Source organism: Mytilus californianus, unplaced genomic scaffold, assembly GCF_021869535.1.
Source record: "Mytilus californianus isolate M0D057914Y unplaced genomic scaffold, xbMytCali1.0.p SCAF_2, whole genome shotgun sequence".
In the NCBI taxonomy this organism is placed as follows: domain Eukaryota; kingdom Metazoa; phylum Mollusca; class Bivalvia; order Mytilida; family Mytilidae; genus Mytilus; species Mytilus californianus.
Window position 1 is genome coordinate 104,181,002 of NW_026262668.1, and position 17,335 is coordinate 104,198,336.

Below are 17,335 nucleotides of genomic sequence, written 5' to 3' on the forward strand. Positions count from 1 at the left end.
AAATTTCTTCTCGTTTATTAGTCCATTTAACTCTTCTAAGAGTAGGCTTTACATAATTATTCAATGGCTCCTTTACTAGTTGAGATAGTATGGTTATTGCAATTGGACAGTGATCAGAGATAATATCACTTAACTATTTGCCTGAAGTTGGAAATGACTAACTTATTGATACCGATTCCACTTCCTGTGTAATGAATAATTAAGTTTGAATTGCGCAATCTTTAGATTAATCATTGCTTGTTTTTTTCGTCAGTGAAGGTTTTATGTATTGTATTGGTACTGTCTTCTACATTCATGCTTGTAGATACGCCTTAAAATGTCGATATGTCGGTACTATTGGTTTTTTTTTTTAAATTAATGTGCATATTCCTCGCATAATATTTTGTCTTTGTTATTTACACATGAATAAATATTCATACAGCAATTTTATATTTGTATGATGAAACGTTGAACCAACCAGTATGTCAAAATAGCCTTTATTGCTATTGTTCATCTTGACAGTTGGGGTGTCTTCAACGATGAACACAAAAAAGCAATCAACCAGTACTCTATGATAATCATTGATACTGCTACATGTGTCTTTTGTTCGTTTTGCGATAAGTTGATGTTTTTTTTCAGTATGCCTTTTACGACAGATAAAACTTTAAAACACTAAACAATAGATCAGCTTATATTTCGCTGTAAAGGTTTTGTAATGTCTACTATTGTGGATTCTTTATTTTTGCATTTTGCAAACAAACATTTGTTAATAACTATTATATATTCAAATATATTTAAAAAGGTAAAGGGATATATGGTGATTTCTTGAAAATAATAACTCTTTTCTATTTATTTTGTTCCTAGTGTGTCATCTGTTTGTCTGCAAAGGCAACGATGCGTACCTTTCCATGTGGCCATAAAGTTGTCTGTCGGATGTGTTTTATCAAAACAATACAAAGCGCTGTCTCTCAAAGATGTCTCCCCTTGAGATGTGTAGTTTGCAGAGAAAGGATTCTTAAACTACGTCAAAGTTCAAAAGTTCAAAGTTCGAGCCAAAAGACTGGTTGTAAATCCATTCGTCAAAAACTCTTTCCACGTGCCATCAAGTCAACAAGAAATCAACACAAATGTAGAAAATAAAATGAAGGGGATAAGTGCACTGCAGATTTCGAAATCAAGAAGAATAGTCATATCAGCTATTTTTATGGAACTGACTGTCCCGTGGTATTTAATATACCATTTATGTAATATAATTCCATTTACCCATATATATACCAAATGAACGTGTTTCAGTTCATACTCATAGGTATATTGCATTACACAAACCGCTAATTTGAACATTACTTTAAATTGGTTTATGAGGCTGCTGTCAACACACCTGACCAAATAGTATATGTTCCGACCCTTTGCGTTGTGTAACCTTTATATTATAACACCTTCAATAGGGAAAATACGGGGAAACGATCTTTCAGTTACGGATATCGTTGTTGACTTGAGCGGTTCATTTTCTGTACGACTGTTTGCAGGTGCACCAAAGGACAAATCTGTATACTAAAAATGCGTCACAGAAAATATTGATCCATGTATATAATCTACAATCTGAGAGTTTTAAATAAATTGCGTCGAAAGATGCTCTTCATTCATATATACAACATATCAAACAAACCCTATCATTGTCGTCGCAAAACCTTTTAATTTTAGTTAACCTAAAATACTTATATACTAACATTACTCGACTCTCACAAACGCACCTTTCACAGGCAAATAGGTAAAATATAAGATTTAAATATGTAAAGCTGCAATGCATGCCAACAATGGGAGTGAATGGATCAAGTAAGTGAAAGGCCTCTGCTGACTTCTTCTGCCAGTCAGTGATGTTTGTTGGACAGATAACATGTAAAGCTATAGATTTATGTACACATATTATTGAGTATTGTTTCTCACAATAGCACCTTCCTATATAGAGAACATACGACACAAGTGCTTATATTTATGTTAGATGTCTATGCAAATGTAAAATATTTATAAGATGTTATTTATGTGAAAACAATGGCAGAGGTATGATAACAGCTATTACTTTACCCCAAAAGTAACATTCAAAATCGCTAAATGGATGGGATAACCCGACCTTGGTATTCAGGAGCAAGCAACTTATTTTTTTTTGTAGTGATATCACAAAAACGTCATAATCATTTTTCATTGACTACATTTGAATGTAGCCCACCCAAAAAATCAAATATTATCGTCAGTATACAATTATATTCATAATACTTATGACGTGTTTGTTGATAAAATACTGATTAAATTTTTGTTTGTTAAATCATATATATGCACTGCCTGTAACTGAGTACGGCAGAAAGTGATTTTCCCCCGATTATAGTACTGATTTTCCTCGATTTTGTACTGATTTAAAAGTTTTTCCTTCTCTGTCAAGAAGTTCTGGAATGAATGCATGGTATGTTATCTTTCACCACCTTCTTCAAGTCTTCTTCTAATGACAAGTTTTTCAGATGGATGTGTCTCCTGATGGTGAGCTACTATTTCTTCAAAGATGACATTTTTAGAAAGCTATTAAAGCTATGTTAATATTTTCTTGCAAGTAACAGTTAAAAATAAAACTTAAAATTAACCTTTTTCCTCATGATACTATAAGAGAAAATTGGTGAAAATCTGTAATTAACTTCATCTTCTCTGGGACAATCTGTACACTGATAGTGGACAATCAGTACACTGCATCAGAAATTGAAATCATGTTTTTTTAGTATTTTCCTAATCTCCTTAAAAAAGTACTTCCAGCTCTAAGTTTACTTAATTTGCACATTTGAATAAGTATTCTATAATTAGAGAAATAACATTAAGATATTTGAATGATATAAGAAAATCACTTCCCATGACTTCCTTGCTTCGGAAAAGTTTCTATTTTTAGGATTGGTCATCAAAATCCATATTGCCCATGGGAGGTCAATGATAAAAATGTATGAATGAAAAGGAAGGTTGCATAATTATTAACGACCTTGACTGGCTATACAGCCCTCGCACGGTCGGTAATCGTGGGTTGTAGCTATAGTTTTGTCAAATGAGGCAATTGATATTTGAATGGATGGATTTAATGAATTACATGTGTGTATGTTAAAGTAATTCATCTTAGTTAAAAATTATAATGTAAGTTTAGTTATCAATGCAAAATCTTAATATAAAGATACGATTTTTTTTTCACATATATACTTTTACCGACAGAACACCATACACTGTGAACACCTAAGAAAATACAAGAAAGACGCATTCAGTAAATGTTAAGTATCATATACTAATATATAGTACTCTTCAACTTAATAATAAAAACTATGGTTTTTAAAGTTCAGATTTGGAAACCTATTCTGATTTATTAAAAAAAAAACGATATTAGTAGGTTTCTTAGGTCGCTTCACTAGTCACTCTGTACTCACCAAAAAAAATGGTTTTTAAAAAGTTTTGAGTAAGCTAAAATGTTTAGCACAATGATAATTCGTTCCATTTTCAAAACCTTTTGTTACTGCTGATGGACAATATTAAACAAAGAAACTTTAACATTTATGAATTACATCTTCTTAGGACTTGTTAAATAAAGGAGCGAAGTCGGTGATTCAACTTCTGCCTTATTTGATAAATGTCCTTAGCTACGGCATTGAATAACACGTCATTTATAATTTCTTCAGGCATTGTAAGTACTGCCAATTATAAACAATTGAAAAAATTGAAGATTTTCGTCCTGATCCCTTGCATCCTTCAGTCCTGTCATATAACATATTAAGCATATACCTTTTATTATCATCATTGTTTATATGCTAATTCTTTTTATGACGATTATATTTGACACAAAATTTATGTTGATTTTATTTTCAACGACCATCGGCTTATGTTTACTGTTACAATAATGTGACACATTAATAATAGTGCGTTTGAATATGTAAGAATTGATATATTCAAAACTTGAATTCGATTATTACGAAATAATATATCATTGTCTGTTATCATACCTCTGCCGTTCTATGAACATATACAATATATTATTTTCATAAAGGAAATCAGTTGTATAGTTTCATTTGAAGAAACTTAAACAACTGTTGAATATTGAAAGGTATCAAAAGCTTGCCGAAGTATTAGCTGTCAATATACTAATATTAGTGCCAATGAATAAAGGCCTCAAATTTCGCTTTCGCTCATCTCTTGAGGTTTAATGTTTTATTGACAAGAAAATGAATTTGTGTGATAAAGCGAAAGTCTTTCATTCTACATCTTTTTTATATCTTTTCTATAATATAGTTTAGTAATGTTTCTTGCATCTTTTATACTTATTAGTTATTATATTACCTTTACTCGATGCAAAAATTGTGTGCTGCAGTAAAAATGTGTGCGTGTCAAATTTATTTATTTATTTATTCATATCAAAATATGATTTTTGTATTTGCACATGTTTTTTTAGCGCCAAATTAAGGAAGGAAATGAAAGCGATGTAGTATAGCATAATACATGTTTTTATATTTTACTTAATTTATGCAAGTTTTTATGCTATGTTTTTATGATAAAGTTTGGTTAAGATCTAAATCAAATACTGCATTTGCTGTAAGACGATTTGCTGGAACCAGTAACCCAGTCGCAGTCAAACTCGCATCTCCTTGTTTTCAAATCAGAAAATTTCGAAGAGAAGGGTACAGTGGAGTACAAATATTATGTTGTGTATATCTGATTTTATATTTCTACAGGATTTTGTAAACTAAATTTAAAATTCCAGAACGTCTACACTTAACCGAGTCTCTCAAAAGAAACACAACTACACACATTGCCTTAATTTTATAAAGGGTTCCAAATTTGTAGCACTCCACTGGCTCACTCACAAAAACACTACATTGCATGCATTACGTAAAATTTACTCAATGTTTTCAAACTTCTAGCACTCCAAAGGGTCTCCCACTAAATTTTAGTTCATTTAAAACACAACTTTAAATCTTTTTAAGCATTACGTTACCTTAATAGGTGCTAAAGAAATCAAAAGCACTCCACTGGACTTCCAACTAAAAGATTTCCAACTTTGAAACACAACTAGCATTCAAATCTCCAGTTATCCACTGGTATCATACACAATTTTATAAGATACAACTATTCTTCATGAAAGCATTACTGTAAAATTATAGGATGTTCGATATCCTCAGCATCTCACTTAATATCAAACTAGCAAACTTCCTTACTTTATACACCAAAAATCTTCATTACAAGCCAGTTATCCTGCAACTGCAGCAATGTTTACATCATAAAGTATTTTTTTATATATTCGATAGCTTTAATGTTATCTTTTCTCTGTTTGATCTATATATATATATATATATTGCATTAAGGGTGAAAATACATAGTATCGGGCAAAATATGCATAATTAACATATAATAGATGTAACTGGAATGTCAACATAAACATTCTGATTGTATTCATATGTTGTAACAGTTAAAGGAAATATGAGCGTTCCGATGTGCTTTTCACTTCTGAATGTAACATTCAGTAGCATTGTCACGCCAAAATTATTCATTGTATGCAAAGTTGAATAATGAAAAATAAATCGTTTTATGAACATGTATTGTTGTTTCAATATAGACATTTGGATTAAGGTTGTATTGTAATAGTCTAGATTGACACGTGGTACTGGAATAACCTTCATCAGGTAGGCTAGCGTTTTGAAAATAACATTTATGTGTGAAAATGACTATCACCAATACATCTAATGAATCGAAAATCAACAATTTTGCTACGTGTTTTTTTTTTCTTTCTTTTTTTTCTTGTTTTAAGAAGGATAACCAATTTTAATAATCAAAAGACAAGCTTTAACTAACCCATTAGAAGAAGTGATGAGACGTAGCAAATTGATAAAAGATATATCATGAATGGGCAAACGAAAACAAAAACAAAGATCTAAGACCGCGAAAATATGTCACTTTTGATATTAGACTTCATATTGGACAACCAATTCGCAATGGTGACCGTCAAACTTGGAGATGAACGCGTGTGACGATTCAATTAAATTATGTAAAAAAACCGGGTGTGTCCTCATGTGCTCCGGAAGGGTAGGCAGGTCCTATTCCACATGTGAGACCCGTCTTGTTGCTTATTAAGTACACACCTAGTGATAAGTCCAATTCTGTAAGTCGCATTCAGGGGAAAGGAGGACGGTATTGTGGTTACGAAGATTGGAACATATCCGTCTTCATCTGTGAAACAGATATTCTATAACGGTCAACCAACTCGTGAAGGCATCCGTACAATTTTAGAAAGGATGATTTTAACTTCAAAACTTGGAACTCTTGTTTTATTAGCTTCTTTGTGAGCAGCAACCCTCTATCAAGGAAACGCAAACCCTGGAATATCGTATCATCTTGGAGATATATACTCAATATGCAGGCACTGCTGGAATGTTGCTACATAGAAAAGAAAAGTTTACAATTGGGAAGCGAAAATTTTACAATTGGGAAGCTGAAATCATCCGTTTTTGTCTTAACATTTTATTCTCAAGCAACTTTCATTGTCAATTTCTATATGGTAGTCAAGATATGAGGCAGCCTTAACTGTATCAGTTGTATCCTTTAATTCAAGTTCGTTGAGAAAGATGCGTTTAACATAGTCACCAAACTTTGAATTAGTCAGTGAGAGGACATCATCTATATAACGGAAGGTGAAGTTAAAAGGATAATGCTATTCTAATTCACGCCGTGTCTGGAATAGGTAGTTTTACATAACTTTGAAGCCCGGCCTTCATTGCTGATAAAATTTATTTTAATAATTTAGAAAGTGGTTTCGTGGAGCACTTGGAAGACCCAGCAATATAACGTTGTTTGTAAGGACACTTACAATGTTGACAATTGTGAGGCTGAAGTTGTTGCTTTTCTGATATAGCTTGTTTTGTTCTTCCATCTGTGTCAATGTCGAGAAAAAAGTTAACATATGTACCAGACCTTCTAGTTTTGGTAGTATACTTATTTAAAGTTCACTTGGTTATATGAGATGCAAACACCCACTGAAATGTGTGATAGGACATCATCGATATATAGCTGAAATTGAAATGAAAGAAACTGGAAATCTGTTTTTCTTTTTGTAGACTACGAATTCTGCTTCATGTGAGTATAAAAAACAAGACGACTAAAAAAGCTCACAATTCATACCGACTGTAGTACCAACTACTTGTTAACATATCCATACATCATGTACAACTGAACAAATATATAATCGATCGAAAATTCCTGCATTTTAATTATATCATCGTCTGTGTATTTGTTGGTGGAAATCAGTGTGGTTCTTTACCATGTTCACATGGTAATATTTTTCATGACCTAAAGCAAGGAATTTGTATCTACGATTCCCATTTTTGTAGAAAAAAAAACTTTGTCTAATGAGAGCAAAGAAGTCCATCTTTCAATTGAGAATGAATAATAGTAGTTTAAAGCGTAGAAAAGCCTTAAGTTTTGATATAACTGCAAAAATGTAAAAAAAAAATAATTCTGCACCAGATGCGCATTTCGGCAATCAATGTCTCTTCAGTGATGCTCGAGGCCGAAATATTTGAGAATTCAAAGACTATTAAAAAGATGAAGAGCTATAAACAAAAAAGTACAAAAAAGTATAGCCAAAGCCGGGCAAGGAATCAGAGCTTTGCATTAAGGAGATATATTCCCTAATTTAAAATAATTTCCAAATTTAGTAACAGCAAATTTTAATAACACAAAATCCGTATTTTCATTCCAGTGCCGAAGTATTTGCTACTGGGCTGGTGATACCCTCGGGAACTATCAGTGAAGATTCTGATTGAAGCTTTTGGAGTAGAACCCACAACTGATTGACACAGTTGTTTGAATGTACCTCATCACAATATTTCTAAAGGTCATCTTTTACTCTAGGATGTGGAAGAACTTTAAAAAATTGTTAAATCACACATTTTGACGAACAGTCTATATATGGTTCTTTCTAAGGATATTTGGGATGTTTGGGAAGTTTTGATATCTAATATAAAGACGGGAAAATACAATCGTCCATTCTTGTGTTGATACTCAAGGAGAAAAGGAAGGATTTGTAATTTTCTAAAATCTCAATTTTATTGAACAATGTAAAATATTAATGTGGGATTCCCAGTTTTGTTGTGAATTCCAAGTTCTTTAGTTAGAACGTCCAAATAATGGTTTATGTATGTAAAACAATTGTGTTTGAAGCTTTATCTGTTTGAACAGTATTACATTTAAAGAGAGGATACCGCTTCATAAACATAGGGTTTCGTGAGATGGTTATAAACCCGTGTGTGTTCATTAATTGTACATCGCAGATTTTGAATACGCCTCTGAAATGTTGATCCATTCAAATAAAGTGTCCAGTTTTTGGTTCATCTGACTCGCGCTTTACTCATTTCTGGAATACTCGTCAGGTGCCACAACAAAAAACCATCAGATCGCAAAAATTAAAATCCGTAAAATATTATGCGTGATTGACATTTAATGCGTGGAATAAAGTAAGTCTTTTAATATTATATCTAATCTATCATGTAGTCATTAAGTCTATATTATCTGTTGATCAATTGTACTATCTTGTTACCTTGTTCCACGGTGTTGTGGTATACGAATAAAACAATGTACCGTGGCAGGGTTTACATCAAAGGGGTAGTTATCAATTTCCTTCTTGTATCTTTATGACGTTTGTTAAAAACCGAAAAAAAATAAAATCCGCAGAAAGAAAAGCATACCTTTGCCGATCTTAAGACTAATGATTGTGTATAAAGCAAGTTTTTTTGTTGTTGAAGGTGGAGTGATTCTTGCGAACCACCGTTGTAAGAACAATGACTGTTTTAATAAATATATGTCTGTTTAATTGCGCATACCTTAAACGCATATCGTTGTGTGTGGTAACTGATTCTCAACCAATACTCTTTGCGACACCTGGTAATATCTCATCAAAGATACCTGCAAAGAAGTCGTTAAAATGTAGTGCCAAATCTTTCGAAGATCATCTATGCCTTGGTATAAGGAAACATTAGTGGTTGTAATGACAAAATTGATGATATAGGTATTCTATCAAGACCTATCAAGTACCTCCTGCGGTTCGGTGGATGTGAAAACTATTTTCAACTCTGCTCCTCGACGTAGGCACAGCCATAATAATCGTCAATAAACACCATCTACTCTTCAGATGTCACAATTAATGACCTTCTGTCATATACAAAAGCCATTGGGTAAAAGTCACATCGGCACGAAGCTATATTCATTCTTTTTACACCTTATGTTTGGAAACCACTGATACTGTTCCCACTCAAACAAATACAAATATAGCTATCATCTCAAATATTGCCCGTCAGACTTTTCTGATCGGTTGGAATTGGACAAGACGTAACGGAGAAACAATCATTTCCCTAACTTGCCTTTGCCAACAAGATTTCCTTGCCATCAATTTATGGACTCAAAAAGGTACGAGATCGGGAGCGTCGACAGGGTAAGCGTCTCCGGTTATACATCAGTTCAATGGAAAATACCTTCCTACATTAAAAACCAGTCCATAAGTACTAGCTCTTATATCTTTTCCACACCTATCACGACTAACATGTTCAACTAGAAACAAGTGTTGCAGGAGCTCAATATTGACGGCTTCACGTCTAAGCCTCCAAATTGTATCTGTGTTAGTTCCCCCATTCATGTATAATCCGGCTGGCCACGCTATTACTCGCCACGCTATTACTAGCGACTTGAACATTGTCAACAAAACTTCTCTGCAAAAAGACTTACCCAATAGGCATGTATTCATTAATTGGAAACACAACTTAAAAATACTAATGAATTCAGTAGAGGAATAAACCAGGTAATATCCTAAACGAGAAAAAAAAGATGTAGATACTCTTTACAAATGGGTTAAGGTTTTGAGGTCGTTGATACAATTTGGAATTTAGAACTAAAGACCCTGTGTCTCTAACCTAGGTAATTGTCATTTAAAGGCAATCATTCCTATAAAGAGTCTACTAACGATTTCGGCAAAATGTGACTCATTTAAAGATTTTGTCTTGTTGATCAGTTTTTCTTTTTAAAATGTCTATCTATCTTTTATAGTTTTCAAGATGATAGGCAAAACGAGAAATGTAAGTAAAAATCGTCATCAAAAAGCAATTACTCCAATAAGGAGTCTACGATTTAGGTTAGGAGACTTATTTCTATATCTTGCCTTGCTTGTTTTAAAAGTTTCTAAGTATCTATCATATTTCTTAAATAAATTGGTAACAAGAGTGCACACGCTGAAATGTCTCGCCTGTTTTACTCACCATTGATTATATGTTGAAAGTCTTAAAGATAAAGGTTTGACTACAAGTATCACATAAACTTAACATTTTTAAAGATCCATGACAATGAGGTCAAGGTCAGATAAAAACTGTCACACAGACATGTACACCTTACAATTATTCCATACACCAAATATAGTTGACCCATTGCTTATGGTAATTGAAAAACAGACCAAAACACAATAAAATGCTTCGCAGGGCGCAGCTTGATACGACCGCAGAGGTCGAACCCTGAACAGTTGGGGCAAGTATGGACACAACATTCAAGCTTGATACAGCTTTGCATTTGGATTGTGATTAAATATTTGACACAGCATAGGTTTCTGACACAGAATGAATGTGGTCTAAGAACTTAAAAATCTTAAAATGGACATTCACCTATTATGGTCCAATATCCAAAATCTAAATACATGGTTAGATTCAGCATATCAAAGAACCCCAAGAATTCAATTTTTGATGAAATCAAACAAAGTTTAATTTTGGACCCTTTTGACCTCAATGTGGACAAAGTTGATAACGGGGCCCAAAAATCAAAAATCTAAATACATGGTTAGATTCAGCATATCAAAGAACCCCATATATTCATTTTTTGTTGAAATCAAACAAAGTTTAATTTTGGACCCCGATTTGGACCAACTTGAAAACTGGGCCCATAATCAAAAATCTAAATACATGTTTAGATTCAGCATATCAAAGAACCCTAAGAATTCAATTTTTGTTAAAATCAAACTAAGTTTAATTTTGGACCCTTTGGACCTTAATGTAGACCAATTTGAAAACGGAACCAAAAATTAAGAATCTAAATACACGGTTAGATTCGGCATATCAATGAACCCCAATAATTCAATTTTTGATGAAATCAAACAAAGTTTAATTTTGGACCCTTTGGACCTCAATGTGGACCAATTTAAAAACGGGGCCCAAAATCCAAAAACTAAATACACGGTTAGATTCAGCATATTAAAGAACCCCAAGAATTCAAGAATAAAACCCCATTGAAATTGGTCAAGAAATAAGCAATTTATACGAAGTATCTTCTTTTGCACAATACTGTGTAATTAAATATTTCTTGCTATTGCGCAATACTGTACAATTGACAATTTCTTGCTATTGCACAATATTGTGCTATTGGATATTTCTTGCTATTGCGCAATACTGTGCAATTGAAGATTTCTTGCTATTGCGCAATACTGTGCAATTGAAGATTACTTGCTATTGTGCAATACTGTGCAATTGAAAATTTCTTGCTATTGCACAATACTTATTATATAATAATTTACACATCCTGTTTGGTGTGTATCTCCTACCATATCATTATTATTTGCTTTTAAATATAAATCAGAAATAACCAACTTAAAATGGAAAATTTTAAAAGAAAAAAAAAATGAAAAACAAAAAAATCCCCCCCCCCCCAAAATTTTTTGAACCCCCTTATGATTCATCACCCCCAAACTCAATCCCAGCCTTTCCTTTGTGATATGGTACCTTGCAGTACAATTTCAGAGAGATCCATACACTTGAACACAAGTTATTGTCTGGAAACTAGAAAAATGCTTATTTTTGGCCCCTTTTTGGCCCCAAATTCCTAAACGTTTAGGGCAATTACCCCCAAACTCAAACCCAGCTTTCCCTTTGTGATATGAAACCTTGTAGTACAATTTCAGAAAGATCCATACACTTACACACAAGTTATTGTCCTGAAACTAGAAAAATGCTTGTTTTTTGCCCCTTTTTGGCCCCTAATTCCTAAAATATTGAGGCAATTACCCCCATCATCAATCCCAGCCTTCCCTTTGTGGTATGGTACCTTGCAGTACAATTTCAGAGAGATCCATACACTTGAACACAAGTAATTGTCTGGAAACTAGAAAAATGCTTATTTTTGGCCCCTTTTTGGCCCCCAATTCCTAAACGTTTCGGCAATTACCCCCAAACTCAATTCCAGCTTTCCCTTTGTGATATGGAATCTTGTAGTACAATATCAGAAAGATCCATACACTTACACACAAGTTATTGTCATGAAACTAGAAAAATGCTTGTTTTTTGCCCCTTTTTTTGCCCCTAATTCCTAAAATTTTGAGGCAATTACCCCCAAAATCAATCCCAGCATTCCTTTTGTGATATGGAACCTTGTGGTACAATGTCAGAGAGATCCATACACTAACACACAAGTTATGTCTGGAAGTTACAAAAATGCTTATTTTTGGCCCCTTTTTGGCCCCTGATTCCTTTACTGTTGGTACCATAACCCCCAAAATCAATCCCAACCTTCCTTTTGTGGTATTGAACCTTGTGGTAAAATTTCATAGAGATCCATTCACTTAAACTAAAGTTAGAGTGCGAAAACCAATGTGTCTTCGGACGACGCCGGACGACGCCAGACGACGACGACGACGCCAACGTCATACCAATATACGACCACAAAAATTTTTTTGCGGTCGTATAAAAACTTAATGTTAACCAATGAACCATGGAAATGAGGTCAAGGTCTGATGATACTGGCTAGACAGACATGTACACCTTACAATCATTCCATACCTCAATTATAGTTGACCTATTGCTATTAGTATTTGAAAAACAGACCAAAACACAAAAACTTAACATTAACCAAAGAACCATGAAAATGAGGTCAAGGTCAGATGACACCGGCTAGACAGACATGTACACCTTACAATCATTCCATACCTCAATTATAGTTGACATATTGCTATAAGTATTTGAAAAACAGACCAAAAACAAAAAAAATAATAATGACCAATGAACCATGAAAAGGAGGTCAAGGTCAGATGAAACCTGCCAGTCTGACATGTTCCACTTACAACCATTCCATACACCACATATAGTTGACCTGCTGCTTGTAGTATCTGAGAAACAGACCTAATCACGTAACTTTAACCTTGATCACTGATCCATGAATTGAGGTCGAGGTCAGGTTAACCGTGTCTGGCGGATATGTAAACGTTGCAAGGAACCCATATACCAAATATAGCTATCCTATTACTCATAATAAGTGAGAAATTCACATGACAAAAAAACTGTAATTTTTTTTCAAGCAGTCACTGAACCATGAAAATGAAGTCAAGGACAATGGGCATATGACAGACGGAAACTTCGTAACATGAGGTATCTGCATACAAGGTATGAAGCATCCAGGTCTTCTACCTTCTGAAATATAAAGCTTTATACAAATAGTTTACGCTGCCACCGCAGCCGGATAGTAATACCTATGTCTCGGATACTGTGACTTTCGTTACAGGCGAGACAAAAATCGTTATTAAAGGACAATAATTCCAATAAGGGATCGTCAGACGATTTCAACAATCAACCTTGTTTGCAGATCTTGTCTGGCTGATCATATTTGTTTATTTAAGCTTCTATCTATCTAATATAGATTTTTTCAGATATTACGCAAAAACGCAATAAAGATTGATAATAAATGATATAAATTTTCTTCAAAGGGCAATTACTCCAAAAAGGAGTCGTCTGTAGACAATGTATTCTATTAGTATATCTTGTCTTGCTGATCATTTTTGCTATTTAAAGTTTCTCTCTATCTATGATAGTTTTCAAGATAATAAGCAGAAAAGGACAATAACTCCTAAGAAGTTGTCTTAGTTTTGATGTAAATGGACAAAAATTAGATCTTGTCATTCTAAACATTTCCGATCCTATCAGATTTTCTCTATTTAAAGCGGTTTTCAAGATAATAGACAAAGCTTGCATTTTACCCGTTGGATCTATTATTAGTCATGTTGGTGTGTGTTGAAGGCCTCACTGTGACTTTGAGATGAGGAACAGCAATAAAAGTGCTGTTCCTTTGCTTTTTGTGTTTTTTGCTGTACATAGCCTTCAAACTAGTGTAACTCACCACATTCTGTAGGTGTCTGTCCTAAGTCAGGAGCCTGTAATTCATTCGGGGCCTTTTATAGCTGACTATGCGGTATGGGTTTTGCTCATTGTTGAAGGCCATACAGTGACCTATAGTTGTTAATTTCTATGTCATTTGGTTTCTTGTGGGGAGTTGTCTCATTGGCAATCATACCACATCTTCTTATTTTTATATGTACTGATATTGTCTCATGCATGGATACCCCATATCCTATGTTTTTCTATGAACAACTTACAATCAATCCATACACCAAATATAGTGGTCCTATCACTTATAGTACCTGTGAAGCAGCCCCTGCCAGACATGCACACCTTACAATCCTTACATACACCAAATATAATTGACTTATTGCTTATTTTATCTGATAATCTGACAAAACCATGAAAACTTAACATTGACCAATGAACCATGAAAATGAGATCAAGGTCATATGAAACATGCCAGAGACATGTATACCTTACAACCATTCCATACATAAAATATAGTGGCCCTATTGCTTATAGTATCTGAGAAATAGACTAAACCACAAAAACTAAACATTGTCCAATGAACCATGAAAAATGAGGTAATGATCATATGAAACCTGCCAGTTGGACATGTATTCCTTACACCATATATAGTTGACCTATTCCTTATAGTATTTCAGATAGGACTTGAAAAATTAACCTTGATCATTGGTCCATAAAATGAGGTTGAGGTCACCTTATCCCTGTCTGACAGACATGTAGACCTTGCTAGGAACCCATAGACCAAATGTAGCTACTAGTATCCTATTGTTAATATTTTGTACTGGTGGGGACTATCTCATTTACTTATACCACATACCTCCTTTTATTTCTATCATATGATATTTTAAGTCATTTTCGTAATAGTAAGAACCCCCTTCTTTATTGAACCAAATTTTCAGTAAATATCAAATTACCTTTAGAATAATATTTGTTAAGGTTCAGTAAAAAAAATTCTGGACCTTTGAAAAAGTAATTCTTCATGTGATTAAATATCCAGACCTTTAGAAATACATTTGATATTGCATTTAAAAAAGTGCTTGTAATATTATTTAACCATTTTTTTTAAACTTCAACAAAATTTCCTCTCAATATTTCACTTTAACCTGTGCATATTTTAACTGAGCATAAATGAGTCTAAAGAATTGTCATTTAAGTCTTACTGTTTGGTTCAATGAACATATTGACACACTTTGTATATTACTTGTTTTTATCATTTTACATTCTGTATTTTATGAACTAATAGTAATTAGCTAATTAATGCTTTGAATAAAAAAAATTAAATTATCTTTTTGCATTTCCTCTACAAATTCATAAGGGCATTGTACTAATGTTTTTGCCCAGTGGCCAATATACACCTTTAGGTAAGTAAAATCAAAGGATTTCATTTATAATAAAAAAAAATACTACGATCTTGCTTTTAGTAACTGGAATTATTCTTGACTATGGTATTATTTAGGATGGTTTTACATGTCATGTTACCAACAGGAAAAGTGTCGTTATCTCAAATTTTCCAGATGCAGTAAAACTTTCAGAAGATGTTTTGGAGTTATGAATTTGGAATGAAATCTTAGTTGTGTGTATTTTTCTGTCATCAAATTGATATCTTATCACTACTTTTGTATGACAATATGAATCACTGTACTATCTTGTCCTTTTCTGGTTTAATTCTCAAAATCTGAACTTCTTGCTGACAAATGATAACACTTCTAAGTAAGAAGGATTAATTGTTTTACATGTCATGTGTCATCTATAATAATAATGGTATTAAACTTGGTCTTTTTTCTTGACGGATTTAAACTATGTAATTGGATCATTTGTTTTCAAACTAATCAAGATATAAGAGAAGCATTGAGTAATGACATATTACTTTGTCTCCAAAAATGTCTGTGTAGCTTTCCAACTCAGTATTGAAATTGTTCTGTTTCCTTGTGTTTTTGATCATTTAGAAATTTTGTATTGATGTAAGATTTATGTTTTCTATGTTAAATTCAAACTGTTTAGATTTTGAGATTCAGCCATTGTTTATAGTTTAAAGGCTTATTCGTCACAGAATACTGTAAAGTAACCCACATGTCTATCTTAGATTAACTTTGGTTACTGTCATGTTGATATTAATTCCCCATCAGTCTTTATTTATATACATTATGGATACGGAACTGAGCTCAACGACCATTTGATCAAGTAATCGAATTTTATTCAAATGATTCTTAGTACAATAAATATTGCATACAATGAAAGACACCAATCTCTTGTAACCTGCCAGTGGTTGACTGCGACTAAAATGTTCTATATTAAGACTAATCATTTCATTTGTCTTTTGTAGCCTCCTGTTGTTCAAACAATGGATAGTTGTTGAGTATATCATCCCATGTCCTGCGGCCAATTGAAAGATCTTGTACAATTCTAGGCAACTCTTCCACCTGCATATTCAAAATTTCATTTTTAATGTTTCATTGAATTTGCCTTAAACAATACATTCATATTATTGAAAATTAATAAAAAAAAATTATCCCTGCAAAAATAAGGTATGAGATGCTTAGAATTTAGGTGTAATACCACCAGTGTTTTTCCCCTATTAAAGAGGGATGAAAGATACCAGAGGGACAGTCAAACTCTATTAGTCTATGTTAAATTGGCAATTTTCAAAAAATTGGGCAGAATTTATCTTTGTTTCAAATAAAGAAACACTTGGCATGAGTAAAGTTTAATCCTGTCAAGTACTACGGTGAAAATTTCACATACCATTTCATTGCATATAAGATAATAACCATAACCAGAAGTAAACCAATCAAATTTTCACCCCTTTTTTGCCCTGTTAACAAGCTTTAGTAACCATGACATCTCAAGTTTCCAAAATATTTTATAGAAACACCAAATGAAAAAAGAAATTGTGCTTTTAAACACCCAAGATATATGTTTATGACTCAGACTTTTTTTCTGCAATGAAATGCAGGGTTAATTTCCTACAACTGTCAAATTCAAGGGAATTTTTTTTTCAACCCTTTTTCGTATGCAACAGGATATGACGTACTATGATTTGGTGGTATAACACCTAGAATGTGTAACTGCCTGTTTATCAAAATAGCAAGAAATGACATATACATATCTGTTTGACTTATAACAAAGCACAATAT

At 33.1% G+C, this 17,335-nt stretch overlaps 1 protein-coding gene across 1 annotated transcript in view; it reads right to left on the reverse strand.

Annotated features, from left to right (window-relative positions):
- Window positions 1–16,373: 16,373 nt before the first annotated feature.
- LOC127730648 (glycine--tRNA ligase-like) overlaps window positions 16,374–17,335 on the reverse strand; it is a 29,787-nt gene continuing 28,825 nt past the window's right edge. The window contains exon 17 of the mRNA XM_052239147.1: window positions 16,374–16,621. Coding sequence (XP_052095107.1) covers window positions 16,508–16,621 — 114 coding nt within the window. The 3' untranslated portion in view covers window positions 16,374–16,507. The remainder of the gene's footprint in view (window positions 16,622–17,335) is intronic.